Raw genomic sequence first — 20,494 nt, forward strand, 5'->3', positions numbered from 1 at the left:
TCCCAGCATCACAGCAGAATGCAAAGTGGAAAAGATTGTTTAGCATAAGCACTGAGCACATATTGTAAGGGAGCATTCAAGGTAGAGTGGCCTATTAACCTCTCTGCCGTCACAGGACAAAAAGAGGGAGTTGGTAGGTTACAAATTATTGTAATAAACCAAAATCCACTGTCTCTGTTCAATCCATAATTCTTAGTGACTAGCAGAGTAACAAATTTTAGGTCCAAGGCTTGTCTTTTGAAAGTGTTGGGCAGGTTTCCTTTGAGTAAGAGGACTGAGAGGTCAGATATAGAGTGATTGCTTTGTGAAAACTGTTCACCCACAGGTGATAGGGTTTTTTGGGGTCTTTTATCATTTTCCTGTGTGAGTTCATTCGAGAGCATAGTGATTATCTGGTTTCAACCACATAGTTGTTATTGGGGCATTTAGTGTACCAGATGAGTACACCACATGTTGTGACAGGCATGTGTAGGACCCATGGATCTTGAAAGGTGTGTTGTGGGGGATGGTGATCACTGTAGCAGTGGAGATACATCTGCAGGTTTTGCATCTGTTGTTCTGGCAGGATCTGGTGCTGCTTTGAGTTGGTGTCCTGGGTCAGCTGTGTAGCTCAAAAGCTTGTCTCGCTCACCAATAGAAGTTGGTTCAATAAAAGATATTCCTCACCCAACTTGTCTCTCTAATCGCCTGGGCTGAACACAGCTACAACTACACTGCATATTGTATACAAAGAGATTTGAGTTTTTGAGATATGGTTTACAATGGTTGCTTAGCCAATCAAAAACTGATTTCATGTCTAAAATCTAAATTAATACAAACAATAGAAATCACATATGTGGTAGTAGCATCTATATGAAAAATTGTATTTGTCATACACATTTGACAGCTTCTTCTGCCCACTGGTCCATCTGGGAGTACAAATGACCACCATATAAAAAAATACACCTGCTACAGAAACGTTTCCTTCTTTTCCCCAAATGGAGGATTACCTCTTCCCTCTGCCACCTCCACTCCCCCAATTACAGTGGTCCCTGTACTCCCGCTATCAGTCAGTCATACTCGTAACCCCCCCCCCCGCCATAACTTCCAAGCACTTCACAATCTTTAATGTACTCAAGCTCAGGAGCTACAATTATCCCTGGCCCTTCTGTTGGGGGGAGGAGGGGAGAATAAGTCTCTTTGCTCCCTCCTTCCCAACCCCTGTGCCCATATAAAAGGAAGAGACAACTAGGTAGAATAAGTCTTGTAAACACCTTACATTTCTTCTAGGTCAGTGCCCAGGGCATCTCTGGGTTATTGTAACATGCCCCTATCGAGCTTGTCAAGAAAGCTCTTCTTGTATGGGCACGCACTTATTGTAATACCAGTGCTGAGAATAACCTCATCACCATTTTAGACAGTCCTCTTTGTGGTCAGTAAAAAGACCAGGCTATTTCTCAATTGCAAAAGCTTTAAGTAAATTCTTTTTGTGATGTTTTTTCTTCATAATTTAAGGGCATGGCTACACTTGTAGATGCAGAGCGCTTCGAGTTAAACCCGCCTTCCTAGAGCATAGTAGGGAAGCGCTGCAGTCTGTCCACACTGACAGCTTCAAGCGCACTGGCGTGGGCACATTTGCAGCACTGGCAGCGGCATTGGGAGCGGTGCATTATAGGCAGCTATCCCAGGATGCAAGTGACTGCAAATGGGTGGGGGGAGGGAGTGTGGCAGGGAGTGTGTTGTGTGTATGTGGGGGGAGAGAGAGTGGGTTTTTGGGGGGCTGAGAGCATGTCAGCATGCTGTCTTGTAAGTTCAGACAGCAGCAGACCTCCCGCTCGCCCCCCCCCCGCCTCTCTCTCACAGCATTCCACACTAATGGTTGCTTTGTCTCGGAGCAGATAAGCAGCCGGCTGTCAGATACGGAGCTTTAAAAGGGCATATCCACATTCCTACAGTGATTCAAAACAATGACAAGAGTGGCCACTTGACTTAAATGGATTATGGGATGTTTCCGAAGGCTGATTAGAGCACAGTAATGCAACACTTCGTTCACACTGATGCCCGGGTGTTGTAGCCAAGGTGCAGTAAACCGCCGAGGTGGAGTACCAGGAGCGCCCTAGCTGCGGAGTCAGAGTGCTCTATGTGCCTTGCCAGTGTGGATGGGGATTGAGCTAGGGCGCCCAGGGCTGCTTTAATGTGCACTAACTCGCAAGTGTAGCCAAGCCCTAAGATAGCAGTCAATATCTAAATGATGCTCAGAAAGCTTTGACAAACAGACTTTTAATATCCTTCCTATTAGCAAGTGGTAATTCAAAGGAATTATTTGAACTCGGCTACAGGACCCAGTTAGATAAACATATCCCTTTTGCAGATAAGGGCAGATAATACCTATTAGAAGGCGTTCACTCGCCTGGTATGGCCAACTGGGCTAATCTTGAGTCTTCTTACAAGTTAGTGATTCTTTTCCCCCAGGAGATTTGCTTGCTGGCTTTGCCTGAGTGCTTAGACATGAGACCAAACTTGACTCCCTTTATTAACAGTCTAAGCTACTGTAATTCTTTAATCATTCCACTTCATTGGACTATCAGGGCTTAGATGATCACACAGTGTAAAATAACATCCATGGGCCAATCACAGCTGTCAATTTAATAGCCTAACACTTCTTTTCAGCTGAAGGATTCTTGGAGGTGACCGCTCCAGGACATGTAATAATGTTAAAAAGAGAGTAAATGATTTATCCATGGTTACTCAGCAAGTCTGGGGCTGGACCTGAAACTCAGGGCTCTCACCCCAAACTTCTACCCTATACTCTATCCACTAGGCAATGCGTTCTATGTATTCCATTAGAGGACTCCCAAGAGGTAGAAGCAAATTCTTTAGGAAGGTACCTGCAGTCCTCAAATGAACAACTTGTCAGCTACAATAAAGAATTTAGAAGTACTTTCAAAATTCCTAAGTGCAGTGTCCTGTCAACACTACCACTTTGTTATGGTTCGCTCTAAATATGGTTTGTGTTCACACACCATACAGCTTACTAGTATTCTCCTAGTAATAGGTGACGGCTTCTCTTCCTCAATAGTCAGGGGTGAAAGTAAGGCAGTATGGGCCGGTATGGCGTACCGGTAAAAAGTGGCCGCTGGTACCAGCCCCTAAAGCACTGCCACGGCAGCACTTTAAGGCTCTTGCTTAAAACACTGCTGTGGCAGCGCTTTATCATCGCTGCCCCTTTTGTCCCCCCAAGGCTGCCAACGGGGGGAGGGAGGGGAGAAGAGGAACGGCTGCCCTGGGCCGGTGATTTAAAAGGGCCTGGGGCTCCAGCCGCTGCTGCGGTAGCGGTAGCAGTGGCCAGAGCCCCGGGCCCTTTAAATCACTGCTGGAGCCCTGGGCGGTGTGGGCCAGCCCCGCCCCTTCTGCCCAAGGCACCACCCCTTCTGGGGGAGGGAGGGTGGAGCCGTCCCCCATCCCTGTAAGTTTTCAATTTTACTTTCACCCCTGCCAATAGTGCATCAGTATGAGGTCTGCATATTGTAGGCCCAAGTGATTTTTCTCATGGAGTCACTGTTTCAGCTCTAGTGGCTTTCATTAGAGAATACTGACCAATGGAAATTACATAACTCGAACTTGCCTTGTTAACTGGTTTTGAGAGTTCAGTCTCTGTATGTATACAGAGAGAGACGGGAGATAGGACAAGGGTATTGGTGACTGAAAGCTATAAAATGGCATCTATATGCTGCTCCCAACCCCAAAATCATTCACATAGGTGAGGCATGAAGAAAATGAGTTTAAAATGTTGGAAACCTCTAGTCAAATCTTCAGTGGTGAACATGAGCATTACTATGTTTATAAAAGACAAACTAAAAAAGGTTAACAATGGCAATATACCAAACTTAGAGTGTACAGTAGAAAACTATACACTCTGGGGTTTTGAACATATTTGTGATGTTAGGATTAATTATAAAATTCAGCATCTCAAACTTAATTCTGAAAATATTTTTTCTCTTTAATTATTTCAAGGATGTGGAAGGTTTAGTTTTTATAATCAAGATGAATCCTTAATGGAGATACACAACAATAGCTAATTTCCCTCATGAGAATATTTACTGCTGCTTCAAAGACTGATCTTGCTTCACTTCTTTATGTTTCATAACTGTCTTTATTTTATTAATTATATTTGCCACAAAAGGGAAGTATTAATTTGGGAATGATCCAGACTGGCCAAAGACAAGAAAGTAGCATGGATGAAACTGTGTTGTTTACCTCTGGGGCTTTCCTTTCTTTTAAAAAGAAAAGTAATCATAAGAAGTTATTGCAATACTTTTGATGTGCTAGAACTTTCTTATTGACTAATTTATAAATGTAGTATGAAGTGTTAAAGTACTACCATGTAGTCAAGATCCACTTTAAAAATAGTATGGTGAGACCTCATGTATGGGTATATCATCTCTAGAGCACACATAACACAAAGATGGCCTACTTGATAGAGCACTAGACTGGGACTCAGGACAGGCAGGTTCTATTTCTGGCTCTTTGCTGGATGACCATGGACAAATCACTTTACCTCTCTGTGCCTTTTCAATAAAGCACTTTGAGAGCTATTGATAAAAAGTGCTATATAAGAGATAGGTATTATTAGGCAGATGATGTGACCCAGGGACCTCTTGATGTCAAATGTCAAAAGGTACAGGGGTGCATAGGGTTTTACAGGGATCCCTGGGTCAGATATCTGCATAATAGTTCACTGAAGGGTGACATGTGAGGTCTCTACTGAGAGCAAGTAGCCTACTGATTGTCATAATCACTGCAAAATCTATATATGGATAATATTTAAGGAGTTATGTATCTATTCTGAAAATTATGCTCTTAAGGTCTTGGAATTAAGGCAGGTCACCAGAAGGTGACATACCTCAGAGATGTTCCTTTCAGGCAGGCAGTAACTGACACCTAACTCCCAGTCTGGCCATTTGTGTATTGTCCACCTCATGCTGTATACCTATTTGCACACTAAGCCAGGTGCAAATGGAGAGATTGCAAAATCTACAAGAGAGGACATCTACAGGCCAAAACAAAGGGCGGGGTGGTGGTGGTGGGGATGGTGTCCTGTTTATGAATAAAAATGAAGAATTGCTCCGATGTACATGGAGTGCAAAGACACACATTGAATCCTTCACCTTGGAGACTAGCTAACAGCATGTGTCATGAAAGAAGAAGCTGTAGAGTGCTGCAAGGATTCTGAGTGAGCAATACCCTACTAGACATGAGAGTATCTTGTTAATTAAATCCAGGTTCTAGAATGTGTTATGATTTTTTTATATCCATTTGTTGCCAATATTTCTACTTGCTGTCACTTGAATCTCTGTGCTTTGTTAAATAAACTTATATTTGATTCACTATAAACAAATCTAAGTGCTGTGAGTTACGCGGTGCGGCTGTCTGAGGTGGAACCAGGGTTGTCCTGTTCCTCTGGACTATGAGTTTCCAATGGACAAGAGGGTGGACACCCCAGGGGGACACTTGGAGAGCTTGAGAGCTGATGGGTGCCTATCGTTAACCTGCAGAGTAACAGCAGGGCCTGCAAGGCCTAGAGGGGAGCACTTGTGTTGCCAGTGGCCGGTGGGGTTGGGGAGCTGATGCATGGCAGACACAGACAAAGCTCTCTCACGCTAAGGGCAGGTGGCAGCAAGGTGTACCTCTCAACTCTGGGTAACCCTGGGAAGCATCACAGGGAGTAACAATTAGAGTTATAATTCTGATGTAACATTGTTTTGTGTCTGTTCGTTCTAGTCATTCACGTGTCACAAACCTGCAATATCCCCAGAGGTGTGATGTACATGTTGGTTTGATATCAAGGTAGTAACACAGGAAAACAGGCTTTTTCTGTTTGCTAACTGTATTTACATTTGTAAATAAAAAGAACACCCTAAGTTGATTATCTTGGCTTGTTTTGCTTGGATTCTTGCATGTATGTTTAAACAAGAGACCTGATCCTGCTTCAATTTGAGACAGTGGCAAAGGGTCTGTAGATGGACTTTATTCAAGATGTAACATGCTTTTCAAATCTCAGTATAGATTGTTTATGGACTGTTATGAATATGAAGGCACCTGACTTTAAAAAAAAAGTATTTCCTTCAGCAGTACTGTTGACTTTTAAACGGCTCTCCTTGCGAGAGACTATAACTCCACTTGGGTTAACTACTAATGAAGTGTCTGTAGTGAACAATTTTTGTATGCAGCCCTTCGGTCGTTTTGGTGGAACACACACACAGTTCCATCACCCAGCAGTACCTGTTCAAGTCACATGACTGACCTTGTCAACGGGAACATTTGCTGCTGAGAACAGCTGAAACTGAACAGAATGAAAACCAGGCAGAATGAAGCTACCCATCTCATCAGGGGAGCAACTAGAATCCAAATACCTTCATTTCCCTGCGACTGCTAGAGTGGGAAAGTGCTTGCTGATGGAGTCTGAAATCATGTCAGAGAAGTGGAAGATTCTCTGAGTCAGCTCGTATACTTGAAACTATTCATTAGCAAACACTATTTACCTTCTATAGTGGCAGGCAAATTTCCTTGTCTACATGGGTTCTTGTTACTCCCCTAGAGAACCAAATTCAAACATTGCTGTAAGACTGTATGTTAAAATTATAGCAAAGATGCAACAAGATTTATGAATTATCAAAGTATCAAAGGACCGGAGAGTGAAACACTACACAGCTAAGGCACAGAATTCCTGTGAAGACAGAAACCTGGAATCAGATTCAGATTTCTTTTTTAGATTATTAGAAAGAAAACTTTTAACTGAGTGAGCCAAGGAGATTTTGAAGTTTAATGATGAAAAATGACTGAAATCAACAATCACAACAATATAGAGAAACACACTTTCAACAAGCTGTATTTGTTGTATAAATCATAAATTATTTTGCTAAAAAATGCAACAAATTAATCAATTTTTGGAGAAATACCTATCTCCTAGAACTGGAAGGGACCTTGACAGGTCATCAAGTCCAGCCCCCTGCCTTCACTAGCAGGACCAAGTACTGATTTTTGCCCCAGATCCCTAAGTGGCCCCTGCAAGGATTGAACTCATAACCCCAGGTTTAGCAAGCCAATGCTCAAACCACTGAGCGATCAAATGCTGGTGAAAATATTAGTATTGTCAGTTAAATGTACACATCTGACTTAAAATATCACACATCAGGACTGACCAAACATTTGAAATGATGTTTACATTTGCCATGGCAACATCTAATTTCCTTGCAAATCTACATGCATTTGAAAAAAAAATCATAATAAATATTCTCAGGCAGTAGAACCACAAAGACACTAAATCAACAAAGTTACATTTCACACCCATAGCAACCATATATAACAACTAAACACTGCCCAGTCAGGTGGGACACTTATTACCTTCCTGACAAAGTGCATGTTAGTTGCCTTTATTTTAACAACATCCCCAGTTTTCTTCAGACTTCTCAAGCTTGGAACTTAAAAATAAGGTAAAATGTATATTTCACACTTCTGTTTGCATAGGTGGCAATACCACATTATCACTGCTTCCTTTCTGATATGTTTTGGTCTTATTTTAACACAGGGTAGGATTTTATCATTTGGGGAGTCTTTTATGATGTAGTAATGCAAAATACTTGTTAGAGAAAAACCTAGTAATCAGATGTTGAGCTAAATAATGAAATAAACCACTATGAACTTTTCAGATGCCTATTTACTTTCAGTTGAAGGAGACAGTTTGTGTGGAAAGATTGCAAAGTATCTTAACTATCAAAGAGTAAATATCCAAACTACTAGAGCTGGTTGGAAATATTCTGATGTAAAAATATTTTATTGGAAAAATCTAATTAATCAAAAGTGAAATATTTTGTGACTGTGTTAATTTTGAGTAAATTTTGTTTTGAAAATTATGGACTGGAGCGTTCTGATAAGGTCAAAGTATTCTGTTCTGACCTTTTTGGAATGTAACATTTTTTTTCCATTGTGAAATTACTTTCTTTTAAACAATTTTTATAATAGAATTAATATAATATAAAATGTAGAAATTAGAATAAAACATTTTGATGTTATTAAAACAAAACATTCTGACCTTAATTTTTAAAATGTCATTTTGTGGGAAATTTTGACATTTTTGGTTTTCATTTAATTGAAATTGTGTTACTTTCCGTGAAATAGAAAATCAGCTCAGCTCTACAAACTAGACATCACTTGCTTTAGCAATCAATCACCAGGAGAGAATGGATTTGCAGATCAGGACCAAATTCCTGTTCTCAGTTACATCACTGTAAACCTGGACTAACTCCATACAAGTTTATACATTTGTACCAGGGTAAATGAGAGTAGATATTAGCACATGGTTTCTTACAAAACCTACACAAAGCTTTAGGTACGAAGAGTTCTAACTCATATGTAATTATAAGTTACACTGTGTGTAACATCGTAAGAACTGGAATAGGTTTCAAACTGAAACTAGGAGTTAGCCCTGCAGTTTGAAAATGCAACTCAAGACTCAGAGTTTATACAGAACCTTACACTTAATTAAATCACTGGTTGAGTTAATGATTATACTTGGCTTTTATGCAGCATTTTTCATCTTCAATGTAGCCTACAAAGGAATTAATTAAATTAATGTACCATTTAAGCTGATGAAAACCATAGAAACCATATCATTTGTATTAAAAGTAACATGTCTTAATATATCTACAGCTAGTGCAGAATGTGGCTGCCTGTCAGTTAGCCAAGAGAGACATATTTCAGCAGTTCTTCAACAGCTTCATTGGTGTCCTATTCACTTCTGGATATAGTTCAAGGTGTTGACTGTGTTTCTATTTAGCACTATGTGACTTGATCCCTGGCTATCCAAGAAACTGCCTCTCTTCCCTGGAATCTGCCATGGCAGTTGAGGTCAGCTGGGGAGTTTACACTAACAATCCCTTTACTTTCTGAAGCCTGAATTCAGAATTCTGTATCCCCTGAAATAACCAATCACATCACAGGCATCTACAGGGACATTTTAGATTGAGCTGGGCCATCTCATTTATTTGGTTTCTTTATATTTTTCAGTTCTAGATGTTTCTTTTTCTATTTTTAGATCTGCAAAAGTATTCTGAGGTCTTGTAAAGTGACGTTAATAGCAACCGCTCTAATTCCTGCTAGATGAGTGACCCAGGCAGAGAGTTAGACCAGCCACAACCACCAGACCATGCTGGAGTCCAAGCTGTCTATCAGAAGCTGGCCTTGCTGACAAAGCACAACCTAAAAGTAACTATCCTTTATAGCAAGGATTTTTTTTTACGTGTTTAAGCGCTATTTGGCAATTCATTTGGTTACATAAAGGAGGTTCTCTCTGAACAAAACCACATGTCCCATTGCAGCACTAAGTTTAGGGCTTCAACCAGCTCTGTAATAACATACGTTACACCCATCTCTGCAGTATTTTACTCTAAAGTAACCTGAAAGTTTTTTGTTGTTTCCACTGTAGCTCACTGTACATTTGCAGTATTTTATCATCAGAGGCCATAGCCCAGTCCCAAACAGTCTTTGTAGCAGATGTCCCATGAGTCATGGGCCATTTTCCATGAGTTTCCACTCATGAGGGCCAAAGCTTGCTTCCTGTTCTTAAGGGGAAAGATTTACTTATTCAGCCAGGGGAGACCTTGCCCCGGTCATTTCAGGATCCTATCTTTGAAGCATAGGAGGAGGCCAGCCACACAGAGAAGCACACACCAGAATACAGTGCAGAGGCAACTAGATTGAAATTAATCTTTAAAAGGTCTGGAGGCAGCTAGGGAAAAAAAGAGGGGTTGTAGTGTCTGAGGAAAAAGTGATTTTTAGGAGGACCTGGAGAGTAGAGGCTGAAAGGTTAGAGAAAGCAGAAAAAGTCTGTGCAGGCTGGATGGGTGGAGAGCATCATCTTCTGATTATGGTCTCTAACAGGGGTGGCCAACCTGTGGCTCCGGAGCCACATGTGGCTCTTCAGAAGTTAATATGTAGCTCCTTGTATAGGCACTGACTCTGGGGCTGGAGCTACAGGTGCCAACTTTCCAGTGTGCCGGGGGATGCTCACTGCTCAACTCCTGGCTCTGCCACAGGCCCTGCCCTCACTCCTGAGCCTGCCATGCCCTCGCTCCTCCCTGCCACCCCAGAGCCTCCTGCATGCCACGAAACAGCTGATTGGGAGGTGTGGGAAAAGAGGGGGAGGTGCTGATCTCTGGGGCTGCTGGTGAGTGGGAGGTGTTGAGAGTGGGGTGGCGGAGATGATGGGGGTTTGCTGATGTATTACTGTGGCTCTTTGGCAATGTACATTGGTAAATTCCAGCTCCTTCTCAGGCTCAAGTTGGCCACCCCGATCTATAACTTCCTCCTCTCCAGCCTCCCTGACACCGACAGGGCATCCTGCCATCAACAGAAAACATCTGCTCTGATCTTTCTTGCCCATTGTCCTGATTATGTCACCCCAGTCTTTGAATGCCTCCGCTAGCTCCTTCTTTTCCATTACATGAAGTTGAAGCTTCTTGTCATCACTTCCAAGCCCCTCACACCTTTGCCCCTCACTACTTATCCACTTGGGTTTTTATTGAGTCACCTCTGCCCCCTTTTCTCTGCCATTGAATCTTGACTGCTAAGAGGATTGTTTTATGTGGCACAGACTACAGTCAACTGTGCCACCAGTGTCTGTACTCTTGTGTCTATTACCATGGTCCAGAGAAGACTGCAAACAAAAAAGAGGAGTTTTACTTGTCAGCAATATTATACATGCATTTAGCTAGAAAAGTTAATGTGCATTCTCACTCAGTTAGCTTCCACTGATGCAATTACCGAATGGCCCTGGATGAGGAAGGCCAATTGAAGCATCACAAGAGTCGGCAGCATCCCACAATCCCTCACTTCTGCAGGAGAACCTGGTCTATGTGCAAGTGGAAGAATGAAATAGACAAGCTTGGCTTACTGTGTTAATTTAGTAGTGACTATATTGGGAAGAGATCCACCAAGAGCACACATTTCCCTGTTACACTGGGTTAGTTGCTCTGCTTCTCCTGAGCTAACACCCATCCCTCACTCTGCAGTGACAGGGAGGATGAAACAAGCATTCTACTGCACACTACTTATTACACATGAGGTAATACATTTGTTTATCTAAACACATCTTATCCAAAAAACACTACTATCTGAAAATGTGCTGCATCCCCAGCCATGAATCATTTTCACTGAAAAGTTCCTCATTTATCGGAAATGTCATTAATCTGAATAAGTTCTATGTACCCATTCTATTTTAATATAGAGTTGTATATATGGTAGCTTATAAATTACTTAGGGATTCTTCAGGATGGAAAGTATTATACAAGTGGAAGATATTATTGTTAAAGTAGTATTACCTTAGGTCAAGTGATTAGCCAATATTTGGGGACTTCCAGGTTGTTTCTGTGGGGAGGAGAAATCTAAAAGTCTGGTAATACAAGGGGAAAAGTAAATAGGGATTTTCAGATTATTGCTATTTTTTTTCTTTTCAGATACCTTCTTTTCATAAATACAACACACCTTTCAGTGATGGAGATTTACAGCCTGCAAAGATAGTTGACCATTATTTGACAGGAAAAGAACTTTACAAAGAGATCAAAAAGTACTATGGACTGTCAGGAGCGGACTTAGTGAGGCAAATATATTCTGAGCATTTGCTAGAAGGTTAGTGGTATTGAAATTTGTTTCTAAGTACCATGGTCTAATCTTGATTCCAGACAAAGTCAATGAGAAAGGATCAGGCCCAAAGTGAGGAATAATAGGCAATCCAACAGAGGAGTTGTCCTACCAGATCAGGCCACTGGTCCATCAAATCCAGCATACTGTTTCCTCCAGTGGCCAGCTCACATGCTTCAGAGAGACTGGGTAAGAAACCCCATTATGGAGGGAAATTTCTTCCCAAGCCTAGGCAGTTAATCGTTGCTGTATCCACAAGTACAGGTATAAACTCACTGGGCTATTCTCGTGGTAACTTCTGATCCATTATGTTTTCTACTTAGCTCATGCCCTTTTTAGAAGTTGTCTGTAGAATTTAATTTAAACAACAATCTTCAGTAGTCACCCTTAAAAGCATTCTGGTTTTGCTTTAGATAATGAGACATTACCATGTTTTTTAAAGTATTGCCTATAATACCTTACACAGTAGACAAGATTTCAAGGGCAACCATTGTAACAACAACAAAATCAGCTGAACGAGGACAAGATAATACATTACAATATTGCATAGCTTTTCCCTCTGAGGCCTTCTATCTCACTTTCTACAGCTGTAAAAATAGACCTATTAGCTAATTTATGGGGATGTTCTGAGGAACAAATGGTTAATTTTTAGGAAAGGTTTGGAGGAGAAGTCCTAGCTTCTGTTTTATGTTCTTCAGTTTTGCACTTATTCTCTGTAGAGTTATAGTAGCTGATTGTGATCTCATCTGTGCTGATTTTACACCAGTGTAACTCCACTGACTTCTCCAGAGAGTTACACCTGGTTTACACCTAAGAATGCAAGATCAGAATCAATTATTTTCTCTTTTCCATATAAATGTGTAAACAAACCAATGGGGCCAGACCCTGCATTGTTTGTGCATAAAATATTCCCAGCAAAGTCAACATGAGTTTTGTGTGCACACAGAATATAATAGCATCATGCCCACTACTAACTTGACTTAGTATATATTTTCCCTTTAGGGAACCAGTCAAATGCAGCAGTTTCACACCCTAGCCAGAGGATGATTGATAACATCTTGGCCAGGAGAAGTATTCAACGGCTTGAAAAGAAAAAACAAACGGCCAAAATGATCAAGTAATAACATTTCTGCTTTGGTCAAGCTTTCTGTAAAGTTACTTATGACACTTTATATTATTGATATCCCCATGATTAATTCTCTATGATCTCTACAGACATCTTATGTAACTTTGATATACTAGATCTTATCTATTTAGCCTAGTCTTTTCTTGAAAGTATGAAAAGAAATTGAGTTTCCCTTTTTGCAAGCAAGCACCTTTTTGGAGGCCCAAAGAGAAATTTTAAACTTTCCCCCAATAGCAAGTAAGTATAGAAATGGGTCACAAGCTAATAAAAAAAAATAGTTTCATCCCATAATAAACTTGTGTAGTCTGTTACTGGCATCCTGACTGAGGAGCTCTGAAGTAATATAAGACAAAGTTTTGCTGCTCTTAATCTAGTTTTTACCCTTTGAAATATTCTCTGAAGGGGCTAGAAGACTAACAGCAGAGTCCGACAGTATGTGTATTCTGTCTTGCATCCGAAGAAGTGGGTATTCACCCACGAAAGCTCATGCTGCAAAACGTCTGTTAGTCTATAAGGTGCCACAGGATTCTTTGCTGTGTATTCTGTGTGCACTTTTTCATTTTAATCTCTTCCATCAGAATGTTTCTATTTTTGCATTGTGGGAGCAATGGCTTTTGATTAATAGTAGTCTTGTCACAAGTACTACCAAAGTAAAACTATACAGCAGTCTAGAAACAGGAAAAAATAAAACAACCCACCATACTGAATCCATTTGACACAGTGGAAGTATTCATTCAAAATCTAAGAAGGAATCAGAATGCAACTTTTTAAGAAAATGTCATCTGTTTTGGTTTTCCAGAAAGCTGAATGAAGAAAAAGTGTGTTTGGAGAAAATGCTCCAGGAGTTACAATTAGAAAAGAAATCCTTTAGGCATGGTATGGTATCACTCAATTTACATGACTGTAACCAGGTGGAGCCAGCAGCAACAAGGGCCGGGTTCAGTATCCAGGGGTTCCTTTTCAACAATACAACACAAAACTGGCTTGAGCCCCCACCCAATGACCTGGGACAATTACACACCACCCTATAAGAGGCAACGCTTCCCCTCTTGCAAGCACAGATTCTGAGTGTAGCAAAAACTTTTACTTCTCTCCTTTTATTAACTCAGCATTAATTTGGGAAAACACTGCAGCTGGGGTTCATAAACTCAAACCATGAGCAAAAGACCCACCCCCAAGTAAGTTGGGCAGTGTCCTTTTCCCCTCAGGTTCTTCAGTCCAGCAACCCAAAAGTCCCATTAACATGCCTGTCCCATCTCTGTACCCCACTCACAGTTGCTGTCCTTGGCCAGTGCAGCCCCAGAGTTCAGAGGTTCATCCACAGAGTTCACCTCCCACCCTATGTGTGTGGGGGGGGCAAGGAGGCACCTTACATGCTCTGCTGCTTGGGCATTCACTCTTCGCCCCAATGGCCAATTGCCACGCCTCCACGGGGCTCTGCTCTGGACCTCTCCACCAGCCTCCCTGCTAGCCACTTGCCACGCCTCTCCACCAGTCACCCTGCTGGCCACGCCTCTCTGCCAGCCACCCTACTGACTGCTTGCCGTACCTCTCCACCAGCCACCCTGCTGGCTACTGGCTGCACCTCTCCACCAGCCGCATCTCCCTGCCAGCTGCCCTGCTGGCTGCTCACCAAGATGTCTTCAGGGCTCCCCCAATTAACACAGCACTCAGTGATTTCAGTTGTTAGTGTGGGAGCCTCACTGCTGGTGCACACTGGACAGTCTCTTGCAATAGAGATGCTGTCCTAAAGTAGGTCTAATATTTAGACTTATGTATCGGTGATTTCAGCTCTGCAACATGTAACAATACTCTCAATCAAATCTAAATTAGCTCTTTTATTATGCCAGAGAGAAAGAAAGAATCAGCTGATGTCTAGAACCCTTAAACCCTCTCTCAGCTCATTGGGCTTTGGAACCCATGTCCCCTGCCTAGTGAGTGCCGTTCAGTTGAGGGTGAGTTCCTCCATTGGGGTATGCCGGGTACAGTTCTGCTGCCATTGGTTCACACAACAAGGATAACAACCCTTTATTACTCCTGCCCCAATAACAAGGAGACTGGAGATCCAACACAAGCCACAATCATTTGGGCAAGCAATCCCATCATGCTGAGCACCTAGGAAGGGTGGGTGTATCCATTCAAATGAGATCAGCTTCTGAAGTCTTTTTCCACAGCTCACCACTAGATGTCAGGAGAGAGCTCATTCAGACTCTGCTTGCATTACATTTATATATAGCCTTTAATACCAAATATGATTACCCTGATCTAGATTTCTGAGTTAATAGGTTCCTTCTGTTGATTATTCTGCCTAAGTTTAAAACTATGGTCCTGCTCCTGCAAACATTTATGCACTTTGTCACAGTCCCAGAGTAATTACACCTCTGACCTCTTCCTGGCCTCATTGAGAGCACCCCTACTTAGGCCTTTGGCCCCCCACCTTTCTCTGGGAGGGAACTCACATTCCTCTCCCTGCAGATTGGGGATTTAGGTTGCAATTCCTTCTCTTCTTCATGGTGATCACTTTAGCGGGTTACTTCAGCACTGTTATCTCCTAAGAACTATGACAGGGAGATGAGTCACCAGCCAGCTTTTACAAAGCATAGTACACTTATTTAGGACAAAGCATTACAGAAAAAACATATCATGAAAACAATAAACAGTTTAGATGCATGCCTTTCCCACGTGGTGTCACCCATCTTCCATGTGGAGAACCTGGCAGGTTTCAAAGTCCTTCGCACCTTTCCAACAGGGTTTTGCCCATGGGGTTAACGTCTTGTGTCAGTTCTTGCATCAAGTGAAAGTCACCACTCCTCTGTAATAGGCTGCCCACTTTATACAATGCTCAGTTCTTTATCTGCTGGGCTTCCTTAACCAAGTCAAAACCAGGGGCAGTACTCTGCAAACTTGTTAACCTGTCTAAAGATTTGCGGTAATCACCCTTATTCCCTTGCATGGCCATGCAGCAGGACTCACAGCTGAGCCCACTCTGATTATACATTTAGTCAAAGGTTATTGCAATCAAGTTGTTAGTTTGTAGGGACTGGATTTGTAATGGGTTAGAGAGCTTTCACCTCTAGACTGCCAGTTGAAATCAAGAGCTGGTCAATAGTTTCCACATGTTGCTATCATCTCATGGCTGTATGATAGTCTGGATGAAATAATTTGGTGGTCACACTCCAATTTCCCAGTAGACAAGTTTATACCCTTCAGGAAATCCTACCAGAAGCGGTACTAACTGGCAAGCTTCTTTTCTGCTTCATTGGAGAGGCCAAAGACTGAAGAGCCTAGAGAGAGATCCTCTTGCATTGTAGAAATGGTTCCTTTGGGGCAGGACTGAAGCATATTTGTCAACAGGGAAATTTGGATAGCTGCATATCATAGAATCTCAGGGTTGGAAGGGACCTCAGGAGGTCATCTAGTCCAACCCCCATAGTGCTGTACCTGTTCTATGAGTAAAGAACATTAGCCTTGAGGGCTGTTAAATTGTCACCTTTCATAAACATTGACTTCAAATCTTTTTAAATCTCATTGTTGAATTTTATTTTTATTATTATTATTTACAAAGAATGTTGTAGAGATCTTATAGTCTGTGATGTCCATGTTTATGAAATTTCTGGAAAATGTATATGGTTAATTTGTAGGATCCTGCACAAGATTAAGCCCCCTCTACTAATTTATGTTGTGTTTTTAGATTTTAAAGTGTCTCCTCAAGACATGGAAAATAAAAGTACTCTGCAGAATCGAATCCACTCTACTATGGAGCGTTTGCCTGAACTAGAGGCCAGAGTCCAGAACCTCAGGTAGCTTTCTACTTGATTTTCTCCACTGACGTAAAATAAGAATTGGGGCAAACATGCAGTATTTCTAAGTCTACATCTCCATGGAGAGTGTTACTTTCTTAAGAACTTCCCTAAAAGTTGTTAAGAGGGTTTCTGATTAATTATTAATTCAAGTTCCAAATTTATGGCCCAATACTGTGCACAATGGCTATCTCTGTGCAAAGACCTTGGATTGAAGTAAACAGCCATTTCCCAAGTCAAGCGGCTACTGGATCTGGGTGTGGGGCCATTTCTTTGTTATATGTTGCCTCTTGAAGAAATATTTGCTGTAAGCATTTGCTCCATTTCATTTGAGAAATAACTGATGTTTGCTATATTGTGCATCCGCCTTCAGACTCTCTGGATCTATGATTTCATGTCATATCTTAATTTTACCATTTCACCTCATAGTCATGTCACAATTGACTTAGTAGCTTAGGATATGCACATATTTCTCAAAATGATAAATCTCAGTTGTATTCTTTATATTAACACATAAAATATGCACTAAGTCACAATATGTGTAAGACTGTAAATATGTGAAAGATGATAACATCAGGGCGAGAGATGTGGTATATGGGAGTATAACCCTAATCCAACCCCAATCTTCTATGAGTCTATAATGAGGAACTATGGCATGAAATTTACAAAGAAATATTTAGACTGAATATTAGGAAGTTATCCTGGCAATGAGAGAATTAAAGTCTCAGAGAGATGGATAGTGAAATATATCAATTAGGCCAGGAATTATTCAGACAAAATGGTTGGTCAGAACCACAACTAGTCAAAACCAATCCTTTCCCATGAAAAATCTCTCTACTTGAAATATTTTAAAAAAGTTTCTAAATTGTTGACACTTTCTGTTTCAATATTTTTTACATTAAAAATTCTGGTTTTCCAGTTCAAAATGATTTTTTGTATGGAATTTGTAGCTAATTATAGAGGAAAAAAGTCAAAATCAAAATGAAACATTTTTAAGTTATTGAAATGAAACATGTCAATTGGCCTAGACCAATTTTGGAGGGTTGAGGAGGATCACAACACCACACCCCACTCCAATTTTGACTTTTTGTTTTAATTCAGGAAAATTTTCATGGGACAAGAGAACCATTGCCCACCCAGCTCTGTAAAATAGCCTCCCAAAAGAAGCTCCATTGCTTGGGACTGGACAAAATGCTAGAAAATGTATTGTGGTGATGCATCCTACATTGGCAGGGGAATGGGCTTCCAATAGTTGGTAATAGATATTTTAGCCAGAACAAGTTTTTGGTTCTAGAGGGCAATTGGTTCTTTATTTAAAAAGACAGAAAGGGCCATTTAACATGAGTAGCAAGAACTTTTTTTTTTTAAAACCTTTTTGATTATGCAAAATAAGCTTAAACGGTGATATGCTACTGTACAGAGAGGAGCTTTATAGAGAAGATGAGAAGAAGCTAAGGCCTTACGTTGGAGAGTCCTTGTCAGTTGCTGCTGAGCCGTATCAACTACAAGACATGAAAATGGTTTGTGCTTTGAATTTCTTATAACTTTTTTCGTACTGTTAGAAAACCCAGCCTTTGATTCCATTTGAGAAACTAAGAATTAGAGTTGGTCCTGAACCAAAATATTCATCTGAGCACTCCTGAATTTTGGGAAAGTTCATATCCAGATCCAAATTTTGTGGCTTGAGCTAATCATTAGTAAGGCAGTTGCATGTGTCTTTAAGCCAAAACTGTAGAATGAATCTAACTAAATGGCTCTTAGGACTAACGTCATTTTATTGGCCTTCTAGATCAAACTTAGAAAAAGACAGCTTTTGTTTATCTGCTAAATGGTATTATAATGGGTAAATTTAGAAGAATAATTAAATCATATAACACGAGACTCTGAATTAAAACGATGTTTTCTAACAATGTGGTTAGCAATTTTACAAATAAGAAATATCCTGTCTCTAAGGTTCAAGAACTACTTGGTGAAATGGTGGAAGATCTGATGGATGACTACATAATACATGTGCCTCAAGACATGTATCCTTGCACTGTAGAATATTCTTTAGAGCTAATCAAAGTAATACTCAGCATTCTACTGTCACTTGCAAAATTTCAGCAGATTACTTTCAAAGCTTAGTGTATGTCCAATTGTGTTTTAATGGTAGCTTCCCACACTGTTTTGGTTTCCTCTGGATTGTACAATTGAATATCAATCAAATGAGAACAACAGTTGTAGGAAAAACTGCAGTTCTATCTACCCAATGCAACATATTTCCTTAGTGTGAAATAGACCAATGTCAAAAACTAATTCACGTTGTTAATGTATTTTCATCACCTCAGAGGTTGTTTTCAATGTTTCTTTCCCCGATCCAAGAGCCAGCTTGCCCTAGCTTTGTAATCTGAATTTCACAAAATCAAGAGATAAAATATATCTGGCAGTCTTGATGAGCACGTGATGATTAAAGAAAGGCCCAAACCAGAACCTCAAATCCAAATACCCCCAAAATTACATTAGTTAGCTAGGCCCCTATACTCATGTGATGTTTATTTGACACAAGAGAACAGACATTGGGCCAAAACCATAGTACAACCCCGCTGTCTTCAATGGTGTAAATGTGGGCAGAATTTATCCCATTGTGGTGCCGGAACTGGCTATCTGAGCTCATAACTGGGTATATGGTAGTAAACTGAAACACACAATGAAATCAGAATTTTTGGAACCTCAGCGAAACACGGCTTTTGGCAGGTTATAAACGTTGTATCATTTCTGCCTGCTTATTCCATGACAACTTCCAGAAAACCAGAGTGTGAAAAGGATAAACGAGTCAAGATACTTGAGGAAATGTCATTTGAAAGAGCAGTTCAGCTCATCATGGAGCAGTTGGTTTTGGAGGTCAGTATTTTTGGATCATTTTGTGCCTAGCTCTCACTTATCTTATGTAAGCAAAGCAACTTGTCTTTCAGTCAAGAATCTGCTTAATGAAGGGATCACCTTTGGTCTTGGGGATGGGGAGGGCTGAAGAGAGTTTAGTAGAAATCAGCATTAAACTTTCACAAAATATACAAAGCTCTCTTTCTGTTCTGAGACAGTATGTTTATTTTCCACTGCCATAAATGCATACACAAATAATTCCTTCTTAGTCTGACTCTTCTATTTTATTGGCCTGTATTCTTTTTCCCTGTTGCTTAAATTTCCAGTTTTCATTACTGTGGTATCTGAAAGCCAAATAGTTAAACTGAAATTGATGTCTATTCTTTAACCCCTGGTTATTTTATAACTATTTTCACATTACCAAGTAAATCACAAGCCTGTAAACTAACCACTAAAAAGGTCTTCTGCAAGGGTCTTTTGTATGTATCTCTATAGAAACATACAAAGGAGCAAAACCTTTAGTTTCGACTGTGTATATTCAATATAAACCTATGTTTTTACTGGCTAGCACATTAGGTAGGTCACTTTCATTAGTTATCTTTTTGACAAAGGCAGCAGCTGTTGCAGGTTCTGTAACTAGAAGAAAAACAGTGAGGGCCAAATCCTGAACCCCACATTGAACTCAAGTGAAGGGGATTAAGGCAACAGGGTTCCATGGCAGCTGAGCGGGATGTAATCCTTGGCTTCAGACCATTGAGGGGCAGGGATGGTACATTGCACTAGCATGTCTTCTTACAAGAACATCAACATTACAAGTATTAATTCATTCCACCTCAGATCTGGGAGGTAGGTAAGAATTTGCTAGATGGTGAAACTGAAGCAGGCAGAATAAATGACTTGCCCAGGGTCACATAATGAGTTAGTGACAGACAGCAATAGAACCCAGAACTCCTATATTCCAGAACTATTTATTTTTAAACTATTTCTTTATTTAGAAAGTTTTAACAGGCTTAGAAATCTTAGTCACATAAAT

General features: G+C 40.7%; 1 protein-coding gene across 2 annotated transcripts in view; it reads left to right on the plus strand.

Annotated features, from left to right (window-relative positions):
• Positions 1-7,383: 7,383 nt before the first annotated feature.
• Positions 7,384-20,494, plus strand: part of LOC123371656 — a 32,688-nt gene continuing 19,577 nt past the window's right edge. For both annotated transcript variants that reach the window (XM_045019439.1, XM_045019438.1), the window contains exons 1-9: positions 7,384-7,472; positions 9,074-9,243; positions 11,493-11,664; positions 12,679-12,793; positions 13,602-13,678; positions 16,494-16,602; positions 18,023-18,122; positions 18,556-18,626; positions 19,386-19,482. In XM_045019439.1, coding sequence (XP_044875374.1) covers positions 9,139-9,243; positions 11,493-11,664; positions 12,679-12,793; positions 13,602-13,678; positions 16,494-16,602; positions 18,023-18,122; positions 18,556-18,626; positions 19,386-19,482 — 846 coding nt within the window. In that variant the 5' untranslated portion in view covers positions 7,384-7,472; positions 9,074-9,138. The remainder of the gene's footprint in view (positions 7,473-9,073; positions 9,244-11,492; positions 11,665-12,678; positions 12,794-13,601; positions 13,679-16,493; positions 16,603-18,022; positions 18,123-18,555; positions 18,627-19,385; positions 19,483-20,494) is intronic.

The sequence above is a fragment of the Mauremys mutica genome, chromosome 5 (genome assembly GCF_020497125.1).
Source record: "Mauremys mutica isolate MM-2020 ecotype Southern chromosome 5, ASM2049712v1, whole genome shotgun sequence".
NCBI lineage: Eukaryota > Metazoa > Chordata > Testudines > Geoemydidae > Mauremys > Mauremys mutica.